Source organism: Kogia breviceps, chromosome 6, assembly GCF_026419965.1.
Source record: "Kogia breviceps isolate mKogBre1 chromosome 6, mKogBre1 haplotype 1, whole genome shotgun sequence".
NCBI classification, from domain to species: domain Eukaryota; kingdom Metazoa; phylum Chordata; class Mammalia; order Artiodactyla; family Physeteridae; genus Kogia; species Kogia breviceps.
Genome location: NC_081315.1, coordinates 23,049,825 through 23,064,230, shown reverse-complemented (window position 1 = coordinate 23,064,230; position 14,406 = coordinate 23,049,825). Strand labels below are relative to the sequence as shown.

At 38.6% G+C, this 14,406-nt stretch overlaps 1 protein-coding gene across 13 annotated transcripts in view; it reads left to right on the top strand.

The window, feature by feature from the left end:
• Window positions 1-14,406, top strand: part of INPP4B (inositol polyphosphate-4-phosphatase type II B) — a 737,042-nt gene that overhangs the window by 673,034 nt on the left and 49,602 nt on the right. For all 13 annotated transcript variants that reach the window (XM_067035581.1, XM_059066760.2, XM_067035588.1 and 10 more), the window contains one exon: window positions 14,257-14,369. In XM_067035581.1, coding sequence (XP_066891682.1) covers window positions 14,257-14,369 — 113 coding nt within the window. The remainder of the gene's footprint in view (window positions 1-14,256; window positions 14,370-14,406) is intronic.

The following is a 14,406-nucleotide window of genomic DNA, read 5'->3' as shown; positions in this document are numbered from 1 at the left end:
CCCAAAAAGCAGACAAAAGTGGAATTCGAAGGTCACTGTCTTCAATTTTTCTCCCTGCATTTTTCTAGTCAGATGCTCTAGTAAGCCTTTGGTCCACATAACTTCAGTGGAACTGGTTTTATCAGGTTTTCTACCTGTTAAAGCCAATGCTCAGTTCTCTGTCCTCATCCTACTTGATCTAGTAATAGGTTTGAGATGGTTATTTTTTCCCTCTTTCATCACTGGTCTTCCAGGCCATCACCCTACTCTTCTGGGATTACTCCTGGCCCCCTGGCTGCTGCGTTTCAACCTCCATTACTGATTTCACATTATCTTTCTGACCTCCAAATGCTGAGGGTACCAGGATTTAGTCCATGGATGTCTATTCCGCTCCCTTGTTGAACGCCTCATTGCTTTAAACACCATCCTTTAATTATCCACCTCCATACCTGCGTCACCAGCCCATCTCTCTTCCCTAAATTTATATATCCTGCTCAACACCTCAAACTCTCTTCCTGATGTGCCCCTAAAAATTTATTCTTCCCACTATCTTCCCCATTTCAGTTTTTATCATTTCTAATTTTTAGTTTCAGAAAAAAATGGGAGTCACCCTTGACTCTTCTCTTTTTTTCACACCCCATTTTCAGTCCATCAGAAGATTTCATTGGCTGTATTTTCGAAATGTATGATCAGCTCTGTCCACCTGTATTGCTACCACTCTGTGCAAATCCTTGTTATTCTTGCTTCCAGATTATGGCAAAACCTTCTCCCCGTCTCTTTGTTTCCTCTCTCAACCTCATTCAGTAGGCTTTTTTGATCACAACAGCCAAAGTGACCTTTAAAAATGAAAATCGAATCATGTCACTCTTCAAAATCTTCCAATAACCCCCTATTTTTATTGCAGAATAATAATCTAAATTGTTACAATGGTCTCTAAGGGTCCCCATAATCTGGCAAAAAAAATCGGATCTTTTGACTCCACTCTCTTCTGTCTCTCTCTGTGTGTCTCTCCCTCTCCATGTCCTTCCCTTCCTCCCTTGCTTCACTCTGTCCCACAATGACCTCTTGCTGTTTCTTAGGACTTTTTCATTGGCTGTTTCCTCTGCCGTAAATGCTTCCCCCCATAAGGATCACTTACCTCCTTTAAGTCTTTCTCCAAATGTCACTTTCTCAGTAAGGCCTTTCTTGACCACCCCCTTTAAAATTGCAATCTCCGGTGCCCTGGTCCCCTTCTTGCTTTATTTTTCTCCACAACACCTATCACGCACCTTGCTTGGTTATAACTCCTGATCAGAACATAAGCTTCATGAGAACAAGTCTCCTGTCTATTTGTTGACTTTATTTACCAATAAACAAAAACATTGTCTGGCAAATAGCTTATACTCCATAAATATTTGTTGAATGAATGGGATAGATTGGGTCATTTGTTTAGTTCGATGTTTTGAAGAATCAGAGAACAATTGGATCTTGGAAATAATCTAATCTAAAGAATTCCAAAGAACACTCTTTCTGCTAATAATTGTTGGGCAATGAAAGAATTCTATAGTCAAATGATTTTGGAATTCACGTTATCACACTGAAAGTTTTGAGAAGATCTATAGCATAGCCAGCAATCATTTTATGTAAAGGATCAGAAAGTAAATAATTCAGATTTCGAAGGCCATGTGATCTGTCACAACTTCTGGACTCTGCTACTGAAGTGCAAAATAAGCCATTAACAATATGTAAATTAATGAACTTGGCTGAATTCTAATGAAACTGTATTTATAAAAACACAGAATTGACTGGGTTTAGTTTGCAAGCCATAGTTTCCCAACCCTAATCTACACTGCCTATACATTAATTTTGTTTAAAATAGCATTTTTATTACATTATAGAACCACCAAAAAAAACCCCATAAAATATTCATTAGCATCTTGTTAAATAAGTGTTCCTCAGGACATAGTTTAAGAAACACTGATCTAGTTTAACCCTATAATTTGTTATGAGGGGTTTGGGATCCAGGATAGATTTTGTTAAATTCACACATGCAGCTAGTGGGAGAACAGGGATAAATTCTATATTTGCTGACTCCCAGTTAAGTGTGCTTTTCACTTTTATGCCACAACTCTTCCATTGCTGTCTAAGGACTCTGATCTTCTAAATTTAAAATTTATTTTCAACTCATTGCAGAGAAACTCCGACGTACTTACCTGTTGAAATTTTTAATGTTGATAAAGATTAAGATAATTTTTAAATTTGATATGTCTTTTGAAGCACTCCTGTGTCTGTTTGAAAAGAAAAGTGATACTAGACAATACTAAATCTTAATTTTCTATGTGCACATTAAACCACATACATAGACTTTTAGTGTCCATTAACTTATACTCTGAATCGCAGCAACAAATACAAACAACACTACAAGTAACAAAGATAGACACATATACTCTCATACACACATACAAATGGCCAACTCCCTGTTCAACTCAGCATTTATCTCTGCATCTTCTATGTTACTTCATGGCCCTCACAAATTAGATGTATCAACCCTATTCTCAAGTTTATGTGGGTAAAAACTCAGATTTCCAGCCTTTTAGTCATCCTTCCATTTTTCTATGTTCTTTCCTTCTCACTGGGGCTCTCCTTTCTTTAGACCTCATCACTCACTGAAGATTGGCTGGACTTCCAGTAAACCCGTCTAGTTAGTATGGACAGAATAGCATGAAAACAAAAGATATGAATTCAATTGAAAGTTCACTTAGGTGAATCATTTGATGCTCTGAGTGCCTCCATTTCATTATCAGCTAAATGGCAATAATTAATACATATGTACCTGTACTTCATCTACCCTTATCTCACTGGAGAAAGGAAGTTAATATTTCCAGTGTCAGTTTCCTGATAAGTTGTCACACCACACTTATGAACATTAGTGAGATGGATAAGATAAGAACATTAGTGAGATGGTTGTATGTGCTTTGAGCTTCTCAAGGGAGTTCTATTTCTCTTGTATACACACATTGATCCAGTTAAATTTGATTGTAAAGCTCTTTCTTTTTGTTTTTTAAGTCTTTATTGAATTTGTTACAATATTACTTCTGCTTTATGTTTTGGTTTTTTGCCCGCGAGGCATGTGGGATCTTAGCTCCCCAACCAGGGATCACACCTGCACCCCCTGCATTGGAAAGGGAAGTTTTAACCACTGGACCACCAGGGAAGTCCTATAAAGCTCTTTCTGTGGTTTGAACTAACCTGCCTCTCTTCTCCAGTCAACAGCCTCTTTCCTTCTCAGTCTTGTCTGTAACCCTTCAAATACCTACCTATATTACTCTTAATGATTTTTTTAATATAGTCACTGCTTCTCTGATAATCTTTCAAAAAAAGCACAGTTTTCTTTTTGGAACACCCACATAGAGATGAGCTCCTGAAATTGATCTTGGATAGGCAGCATAGAGTGGTGGCATGAAGCGAGATCTTAGTTTCCTGCCCAGGAATTGGACCTGGGTAGCCTGGATGGAAACGAGGAATCCTAGCCGCAAGTCCACCAGGGGCTAGAGGCTAGGAACAAGGTTCCCCTGGCTCTTACCCCCATTGAGAAATGCATTTCTCAAGGAGGCAAAAACTGTAGAAACAGGTACAAAGTTTATTATTAGAGACATGGTACAACAGTGGGAGAGCACACAGAGGAACAGTTTGTTTAGTTAAGAGAGAAGCGAGGCAGAGATACACACCAGGAGAGAAAAGCTGAGGGCATCCCCCTAATGAGGAGGAATGCAGTAAAGAGGTGGTTAAATCATTTCTACAGGGCAGTTCTTCCGGGTCTTTGTTCACCTTTGGCCAATTATCTGGTTTCTTTTTCCACACCTGACCTGCCCTAGGACCTCCCCAGCACGTGTGCACAACTTTTTTCACAGATGGATTCCAGCCCACAGGCCTATGGGGGGCCTTGGCATCACGTATTTTGGGGCGGTGCCCCCTCCTTTCTGACCCCCAAGAAGCTCCCAAGGTGCAGTGTCTCCCTTTGCTCCAAGTATGGGAAACACATGACCTCTTCATCTTTTACTCAAACAGGGTTTAGCCCCTCTCTGTCCCTGCCATGACTGTTATCTTAAAGTGTCCACAGGAAACACAGTCCAGCTATTTACGCTGTTCCTGTTGTAATTTCCATCTCAAAGTGGAAGCAGGAGGCAGGTTGTAAATATCTAGCCTAGAGCCCACCTGCCTCCTTCCTCAGGAAATGTAAACAGGAAGCTAGTTGTAAATGCCCAGCCTGGAGCCCATCTACCTCCTGCCTAACAAAGTCATCACTCTTTGGAACTGGCCGCACAGTGAGGAATGAGGTGGATATTAGAAATCTTAGGACTCTTCTTCCCTTTTGGAAATAAATATCTAAATTTGACCTGAATTAATACCAGTCTCCTATGAATTCAGTTTCAGGATAGTACCGCATCCAGTAAACAGCCCAACAATTAAAAGTAACTAAAAATTAGTTCCAACTTTCAATTAAACATCAAAGAGGAGACAAGTGACAACTCATTATTTTACTTTTTAAATCCTTTTTTCCAAATGTTTAAGTCACTCATTGATTGAGCACATCACTCTCCCAGACACAATCTCACTATTTACTTACCATTCCGCCTTTCCCAAAACCATGAGTGCAAGGCCTTCTGTTTCATTCCAGTCCACGTCCCCGTCCACCTTTCTTTCTTCACGATTCCGCTTCTGCAGAACAAAACTCCAGATAAAGCACAACTCTTCTCTGAAGTCAGGTAAGGGGGAAATATTGAAGACTCAAAGATAAAATTATCTTTATCAGACACATCAGAAAAGGGAAATATGGCAACACACATAGATTAATACATTTTGTTGCTATCAACAAATTATAAATGTATGAGAATCCTAGACTATCAAACTGGAGGTCACTTAAAGCCAATAAAAGGAGCTATATGAATGAAAAAAAAGGTAGGACATATAATCTTAATACTCCTTTTCTCTTCATTTTGGAGTCTTCTAAAGCATCTTTAGTTCCATATCATCTTCCTCTATTTTACCTCATTTATAACTTTTTAAATACCTCAGGAGTTATTTATTTTATTCTATATAGTATGAAGCATTAAAGATCTCATTCTTTTTTTTAATTTTTATTTTGTATTGGAGCATAGTTGATTAACAAAGTTGTGTTAATGTACGGCAAAGTGATTCAGTTATACATATACATGTATCTATTATTTTTCAAATTCTTTTCCCATTTAGGTTATTACAGAATATTGAGCAACATGTTGGTTATCTGTTTTAAATACAGCAGTATGTACATATCAGTCCCAAACTCCCAATCTGTCCCAACCCCCAAGCCTTCCCCGCTGGTAACCATAAGTTCTTTTTTTTTTAAGATTTGTCTTTTGATGTGGACCATTGTTTTTCAGTCTTTTATTGAATTTTTTATAATATTGCTTCTGTTTTATGTTTCGGTTTTTTGGCCGCGAGGCATGTGGGGTCTTAGCTCCCCAACCAGGGATTGAACCCGCACCCCCTGCACTGGAAGGCAAAGTCTTAACCACTGGACTGCCAGGGAAGTCCCCTGTAGCCATAAGTTCTTTCTCTAAGTCTGTGAGTCTGTTTCAAGATCTCATTCTTACTTGCCTCCAAGAGCCTAAAGAGGTAATCCAGAGACCATTGGAGAAAAACCCATTCTTCTCAACTGTCTCCCCTTTTCTTTGGCCATTATTCTGGCAGTTTTGGAGTCAGTTCCTTCTGCATTATCAAAAATGGAGGGCCATGGAAGAGGTGAACCCTTCTTTGGAGAAGGCCTTATTATGGGTCTACTTCTCTGGCCTGCCATTTGACCTTGGTATATTTCACAGGCTGCCTGGCTCTTACATGGGCAGGGAGGTGAGGTGCTGGAATTATCCCAAAAGCTGCTTCTCTCTCAGTCCTAAGCTTTGAGAAATCTATGCTTTCTTTGGTCCTCAGACTTTTGTGTGTAGTATGTGCTCTCAACAGGTATTTTCTTGCTATTGCCCTAAAATGCAAGGACTTAGAAATTGAGCTGGAAGGAAGAAAGGGGAACATCCAACTCTCCTCAGTGCTAAGGATCCAGGCCACTTAAAAGCAGGCAAAAAATAATCCAAGCAGTGCAACCAGGCTAACAGAAAGACTGACCTGGGGATTTGTATAAAGCCCCTACTCAAATTTTCTATTTTCTGTTAATAAAAATATCTCAATATCTTGAGAGTAGAACTTAAATTTTTGAGAGTCATCTGCCTACAATCCATCTCCCAACCTTTGACATGACTCTAAATTGTTTGGAGATTCTGAAATTAAATAATGAATGATTTATTTGAAAAAATGAAAATAGGAAAAAATATTAATGGGTTATAATTCTACTCTTCTCCCTACACACCAAGTCCCATGGCCTTCAAAGTGCAATAGTGAGGAAATTCTAAACAAATTGTTAACACATTATTTTGAATATATTTTAACAATTAGTTTTGAAGTTCATCCTTTCCTTTGCTATGGGTGATGCAACTTTGAAATGTATTTAAGAGGAAACAGTGAAAATGTACAGGCCAAAAATATTTTTCAGCTCTGCTCAGATTGGGAATTTGATATTTGATTTCTGATACTGCCTTTTTTGTAAATTGTAAATCAAATTTAAGTAAAGCTGGTGTCATTGGGGCTTTTTGTTTTATAATTTTCGAGATTTTACAGCCTCTAAAAGAGCATAATATCCAATTTTAAGACATCTCAATGGCTTTCACCTAATTGCATTTGTTTGTTAGTGCATTTAAGTATAATTGTTTCAGAATTAATTAAAGAAAAGATTTGATATTACAGAATGTAGTACTAACCAGAGTGGACTGTGAAAACTTTGTTCTTCATATGTTCATTTTATCATACTTAGAAGAACAGGCCCTTCATGTTTGTTTGTTTTTTTGTTTGTTTTTTTTTTTAACTGTAGTTGTTCTGGTAATTTATTGCTAGATAACAAATTATCCCATGTTTACTGATATAAAATTAGAATCATTTTATATATGCTTACAGATTCTGTGGGTTAGTTATTCAGACAGGAAGGGTAGGGAAGTTTGTCTCCACTCCAGGATATCTGGGACCTCAGTTGGAAAGAAGAATGGCTGGTATCCCTTAAGTGACTGGGAACTGGAGTCATCTTCTGGCCTCTGCACTCACATTCTGACCACTGGGCTAGGATAACTCAAAGGCTAGGCTCAGCTAAAACTGTTGACCAGAGTACCTAAATAGGACCTTCCATGTGACTTGGGCTTCTCCGAGCATAGTACATGGGTTCTTATAGGGAATATCCCAAAAGAGATCATACAGACAGCAAAGTTCCAAGAGAATAAGGCAAAAGCTTCATAGTCATTTATGACCTGGCATCCAAAGTCATGTAGCATCATGTCTGCCATTAATCAACATGGTCACAAGCCCACCTAGCTTCCAGATGAAGGTACAAAGACTCCACCTTCTTTATAGAAGGAGTGTCAAAGAACATGGGGCTATGTTTTAAAACCATCACTGTAGAATGGACTTGTAGACACGGAGCGGGGGAAGGGGAGGCTGGGACAAATTGAGAGAGTAGCCTTGACATATCTACACTACCATGTGGAAAATAGATAGCTAGTGGGAAGCCACTGTATAGCACAGAGAGATCAGCTCTGTGCTTTGTGACAACCTAGAGGCGTGGGATGGGGAGGGTGGGAGGGAGGCTCTGGAGGGAGGGGATATATGTATACATATAGTTGATTCACTCTGTGTACAGCAGAAGCTAACAGCATTGTAAAACAATTATAATCTAATAAAGGTGTAAAAAAATAATAAAAAAAGAAGTGATTAATGGGATGCTTTCCATAAGTACTCTTCCTTATTTGTGATTCCTCACCTCTAAAGCAACAGTACACATTTGCAATATGGCTGATCAGTGTTTAAAATGCCTATATAATCAGATGTTTACCTTAGAATGCTTTTGGTTGCAAGTGACAGAAACCCTGACTCAAACTGGCATCAATTAACAAAATTGAAAATTTCAGCAGTAAGGCAGGCAACCAGTTAAGAGAGGGTTGGTCTATGGCTTCCCAGTACTGAGAAGACACTTCTCTGCCTTATGTCATGACTCTTAGTGTTGACTTTATCCTATATCTAGTTCCTTCATGAAGAAAGTCTTGCTGGCCTGAGCAGTTATTCCCATGCTCAACTGCATGCTCAAGCAAAGAGATAAAAAGAGCTTTCCTCCCCTTCTACTTTACAGAGTCCTGAGCCTCACTCAGCTGGAACAGCATAGGTCACTTACATAACCCTGAAACAATTTCTGAGGTCAAAGTCAAGTTCTGATTGGCTTAGATTTAGATGCTCATCCCTGAACTAGTCCTGATTTCAAAGGGGATGGAATTATGCCGCTTGACTTCATAATGGGGGTGTAATTGATCCCTGTAATTGTTGTGCCCGTTCCCCACTGGGAAATAGGTGGAATAGGTGATGGGAAGGCGGCTGTAATTTCTATTTCATCTTGGAACATCTCTGACAATATAAAATCATTTGACCATGAGGTGATGGAGCTATTGCCTTGGCCTCATTAGCATCATACTTCAATGAGCCGAGAGTTCATGGTCCCATTCCTGTTCACTGGTCAGCACCCTGCCTTTGAGTCAGGCCAATGTCATACTTAGAGCTGCCGTTGTTAAAGAAATACCATTTGACAAAACAAGGAAAAAACAGCTACTACAAAGTGACTCTGAACTTGGCTGTTCTCTTCCAGCAAGGTGTGGTGGGAGAACAGTCACTGGCTTTCTGAATGTTTGGGATCATGTGTGTGCACCTGTGCCTGTGTGAGAGAATATCTCTTACTTTGGATAAATTGGGACTTTTCCCTGAGAAAGTAGGCTTTCTATCTGAGGCTATGAACTCTTCTTAAGAACTGTGAATGTCTTCCTCTGTTTTTCAGAGTTGACACAGAACTGAATAATGTAGACTCTTCTGCCAAGACTTTTATTCATTGTTTTCCACTGCAAGTCCTCACTTTGGTGTTGAGAAAATAGGGACAGAGGGTTAAGTGGCTTGCTATGATCACACGTCGAAGCAGGGACGGATTTGGCATTAGTAATCATTTTCCTGGAATCTTGGCTCAGTGCTTTCTTTACAAAGAATTATGAAAGTTCCAAACAGAGAAAGAACAGGTCATAAAATACAAGCACTTTGGAACCCATCACCCAGTCTCAGAAATTTTGTGAGAAACAAATATTTGTAGACATAGTGGAAACTCCCTTCATACCCTTTTTGGTTCCCACCCCTCACCTTCCCTTCTCTGAGAAAAAAATCAGTATCCTGAATTTGGTATTTTATGTTCTCATACATATTTTTCCTTTGTATGTGTGTATCCATAAAAAATATGGTACAGGTTTGCACATTTAACTTTATATTATTGCTGTTATCTTGTATGAATCATTTTTTTTTTGCTCAACATAGTTTTTAGTAAGAATCCATGCTCATACATCTAGCATGTTTATTCATTTTACCTATTATATAATATTCCATGTCATAAATATATATACATATGTATGACAGATTATCATCATTTAGATTTTTGCTGCTGTTTAATATCATAAGCAATAATGCAGTGTATATTCTTATACCTTTTACCTTCTGATTACTTTCATGAACCCCACTGGAAAACAAGAATACGTTTATGGAGATAAGCATAGAGATTCAATTGCGCTCTCTAAGTTCGGTCCTAGAGTAATGCAGGAGTGAGTACCAGAAGCAAGACTTATTGGCCATATTTTCATTTGAAGAAACTCATTCTAAATCTAAACCGGTTACTGAGCAGAACCCTACGGGGCCTTCCCAAGAGACCCCTCCCCCATATCCTCTGCTTTAGCTCCTCTCTGAAGTACACAGATAACAGTCTCTGATGCACATTTCCGGAGCTGTTTTGCAGATGCTAAAACCACCACCAAACAGAAGAAGTTACCTACTTGATGACCATGAGCATGTAGCCCCCAGACCTACCAGCACCTAAGGGTTGATCATATTAACCCCTGTGACACTGCCCTGTTACATCACCATCAGCCAATCAGAGAATTGTGCGTGAGCTGATCACATACCCTGGGACTCCACTTCCTCACCTTGTCTTTAAAAATGCTTTGCTGAAGTCCATCAGGGAGTTTGAGCACTAGGTAACCAGGACTCCTTGCTTGTTGCCCTGCAGTAAACACTGCACTTTCCTTCACTACAAGCCAGTGTCAGTAGATTCGCTTTACTGCTCATGGGTGGGCAGACCTAAGTTTAGTTCAGTAACAAAACCAATCCATGTTCTGTGTATACCATGATTTACAGTTGCTATATCAGGATCTATCATTATATCTTGAAATCTCACCTATTTAGTCGTTACTAATGCTACTTCTTTCCAGAACCAGACTTTCCAGAACCACAGAATTTCTGTGGCCTACAGGATTTTTGTCGGGCTGAAAAGAAATGGCAGCAATCATAGTGATGGACTGAATAAAATGAAGTTTTCTCGTTACAGAAATAGAAACAGTGGCTTGAAAATTTTAAGAACATCAATTAACTTCCTTCTAAAAAGCATGCCATGGGGAGAAGGGGTGAAATTTCTATGGGACATCATTTCTGTGTATCTGAAAGCACTATCTTTATGTAGATAAAAATGAGCAAAGGATGGCCATTTGTTTGACTTATTTTAGGAACATTGTAGTCTGTTTAAAATGGCTGATTTTAAAATTTCCATGTCAACTACAAAACTAAATTATTTTGAAAAATTATTATGCTTTGTTCTGAATCCTCAGAATTCTGAAGAAGCTGGTCCATTGTGTTAATACTGGAATTATTTTTTGGATCAGCCACCAATGTGAAGACACTAATACAGATTTGAGGGAAATTACTGGCATAGGACTTGGGAGACTAGATTTTTGATTTGACCGTTTGACTATGAACCTTGTGAAAAAGTCACCTAAGCATCTTGGACATGGGGTTGCCCTAGATCAGTGCTTTGCAAGTTTTTTATGTTGACCCTACATAGGTGTTAAATCAATTTAGTGGGTTGGGGCCAACATTCAAAAGAAAGCAACATGGAATAGAACAAAATATATTCAGGGTGCAGTGAACACACTCAGGGTAAATATTTCATACAATTTTTGTTACAAAGGGATGAGTGTGCATAACTGCTACGGGACATTGTATAAAGTAAAATTCTTCTTCTGTATTGCTTTTAAAAATATTTGAAAGTCATTTTTACCAGGTGAATTTAAAAAGTCTCGGGGACCTCTCGGATATGGTTAGGTCCATAATTAAAATTCACCAGGTGCTCCCATTTTTAGGAGGAAGCCTAGATATCCCAAAATAGCAGAATAGACTCTTCATAATTCTTGCCTCTAGGACTGTGCCCTCCAAGGACATGGTGAACTAAAAGCTTCCTGTTTCCATAGTACTGCCTGCTGTGTCCATGCCTTTGCTGACATTTTTCTCTTGGCCTCAAATACTCTCTCTAGACACAAAGCATTACCTTTACTAGAAACATTTCCATACTCAACTATTCTTCATTGAATTGGCCACTCCTTTTCTTAGGTCCCTATTATCATTTTTACTGTCTTGTATCATAGCCCACGGTACACTTGACCACAGTTAATAATGGTGTAAAAAATCTATCCCACCCTACCAGACCATGGAAATTTGGAGGTCAGGTCTTTGTATCATAAGAATTCGGGTGTTTTTTTCCTTGTCTTATACATATGTACTCTGTTCTCCCTTGCTCTTAAAATAACTATTATTTTAAAACAAAATAAACATATTTATTGTGTCTCAAATGACATAAAAAGGCAGTGAGGAAGGGATAGATTGGGAGTTTGGGATTGACATGTACACACTGTTATATTTAAAATAGATAACCAACAAGGACCTACTGTATAGCACAGGGAACTCTGCTCAGTATTTTGTAATACCTAAATTAGAAAAGAATTTGAAAAAGAATAGATACACATATATGTATAACTGCATTACTTTGCTGTATACCTGAAACCAACACGACATTGTTAATCAACTATACTCCAATATTAAATTAAAAATTCCTTAAAAGGCAGTTGAAAAATCACCCTAAATCCCACAACCTGAAGAGGAGCACTGTTAGCATCTAAACCGATGTCTTGCTCTGCCTGCATTCACATAGAGAGAGAGGTAAGCATGCACACAAGTGCAGGCACACACACCCAATGTTACACCAATAAATTCATTTATTAATATGACCAGTTTTTCCTTTCAACAATGTCAAGGACACTTTCTCTGTCAATGATATACCTGTACACAATTTTAAATTGCTGCTTATTATTCTAAGTCATGTATTGTTTGGGGTTTTGTTTTGGTTGCCATTTATCAACATTAAGGGCAGTGATGGCAGATCTGACTTATTCCTTGTGCGCTAAAAGTATCAATTAAAAGGCACCGTTATTGTCCTTACTTTCTTCAATTAGCTATAGAGTCCTGAGCTGGCTTTGCAATTCTTTTCAAGGCATTCTACATTATGCCTCCTTCCCTTTATCCTTGGGCTGTGTCCTGTTAAAATCTCTGTGTATCAGTCTCCTGCCTAGCAAGGCAATGTCTTTAGAGAAAGCTTCTCTTTCTTAAGAGAATCAATGGGACTTCCCTGGTAGTAAAGTGGTCAAGGCTCCACGCTTCCAATGGAGGGGGCATGGGTTCAATCTCTGGTCAGGGAACTAAGATCCTACATGGTGCGCAGTGTGGCCAAAAAATTTAAAAAAAAAAAATCATCTCTAGTTACACGGTAAAAATTTGATGTTTAACAGTTTTCCCATTTAGGAACTAATAAAGTAGGATCATGAATATTTTGAATCTCATCTCCCTAAAACAAGGTATGAATCTGGATTGTACCTGACCTTCTTCTATTCTGTGGACAGGAAATTCAAGATGATATATAATTGTTTTCAATGCTCAGTTCCATTTTACCAACCACTTCCATTCTTTAGTAGATACAGATTGCTAGTACAGTTCATTAGGATATTTCCTCTACTCTCTGGAGCTAGAGTTAAGAGCTACTCAGATATATTATTCTAATAAAATGAAACATCTGGTACCATTTTGGAAAGTGCCAAGCTTCATTATGATTAAAGCTTATTTGTGTCATTTGTGTGTGTGTGTGTGTGTGTGTGTGATCTGATTCAGGAACAGATCATCTATTTCTTCAATGTAACTGGATAGCCTACGTATAGTCCATGTTGTTCTTATGTATTTTCTCCTGTTTTTAGCGTCAATTAAAGCTCTCAGGAGTTCTTCATCCGTCAGTTTGTGGCTTCCACAGTAGAGTGTATTTTCATACTGTACGGTACTAACCCAACCACTCTCTTAGACTTTTTATTTCCATCTCTATATTCTAATCTCGAATCCTATCTCACTGAGTCTCAGGAATACTGGTGTCATAGTGTGCATTGCCTTAGGTTTTAATATAAACCATATGCCATTGATTACCCATGCTCTAGTTATGAGTGTGTAGAGATCTGAGCAATCAGTCACTTCTTGCTCCCTTCCCAATTATCTCATATAATTAATTAACTATCGCCTCTTGCGTTGTTCCTATTTCCAGCCATACCTGTGCTCCTTAATAGCACTTGTTCTCAAACAGGATAGACTTTGCCCCCCAAGGAACATTTGGCAATATCTGGAGATATTTTTGATTGTCACAATGGGAAGGATACTACTGGCTTCTAAATGGGAGAGGTCAGGGATGCTGCTTAACATCCCACAATGCAGAATATAGGCCTACTCCCTACAACCAAGTGTTAGCCAGTCCAAAATGTCAATATTGCCTAGTTTGAGGAATCTTGCTGTGTAGAAACTGACTTCATGTGTTTTGGTTGAACTTTCCAATTCCACCTCTGAGATGTTCAGTTTGATATAGTCTCATGATTCAGACTAGCTGCTCAGTAGCCAACAATGGAACGTTGTATCTCATGTTTCATCCACATCCTCTACTTTGGTTGAAATGAGGCGGCCTTTGTTATTAAAACAGTCCCCTTCTTGGTGAGTGTTATATCACCCATTGACATTAACCCAGTTACACACAATAAGGAATGAGGGAAACTGAGGCATATTTCTAAGTAAAGAATAAAACCAGAAGGATTAATAAGTATGATTATCCTCAGATACTCTCTGTCCCAAATGGCATTTGTTGTTATGGAAATTACATTTGCAAATATATTAAGGAAAACTCCATGGGCAGCTTAATACTAATAAGGTTTCCTTTCTTTTCCCTCCTTTTTTGTTTTTCAGACATTTCACATTTTCAAGAACAAAATGATTTAAAAGGATTACTAGAAAATCTCCATCAAAATATTCAAGCCAAAAAGAGAAAGAATGTAGAAATCATGTGGCTGGCTGCAACGGTAGGCACTCTCCTGTCAAATGGTATTTCCTGTCACC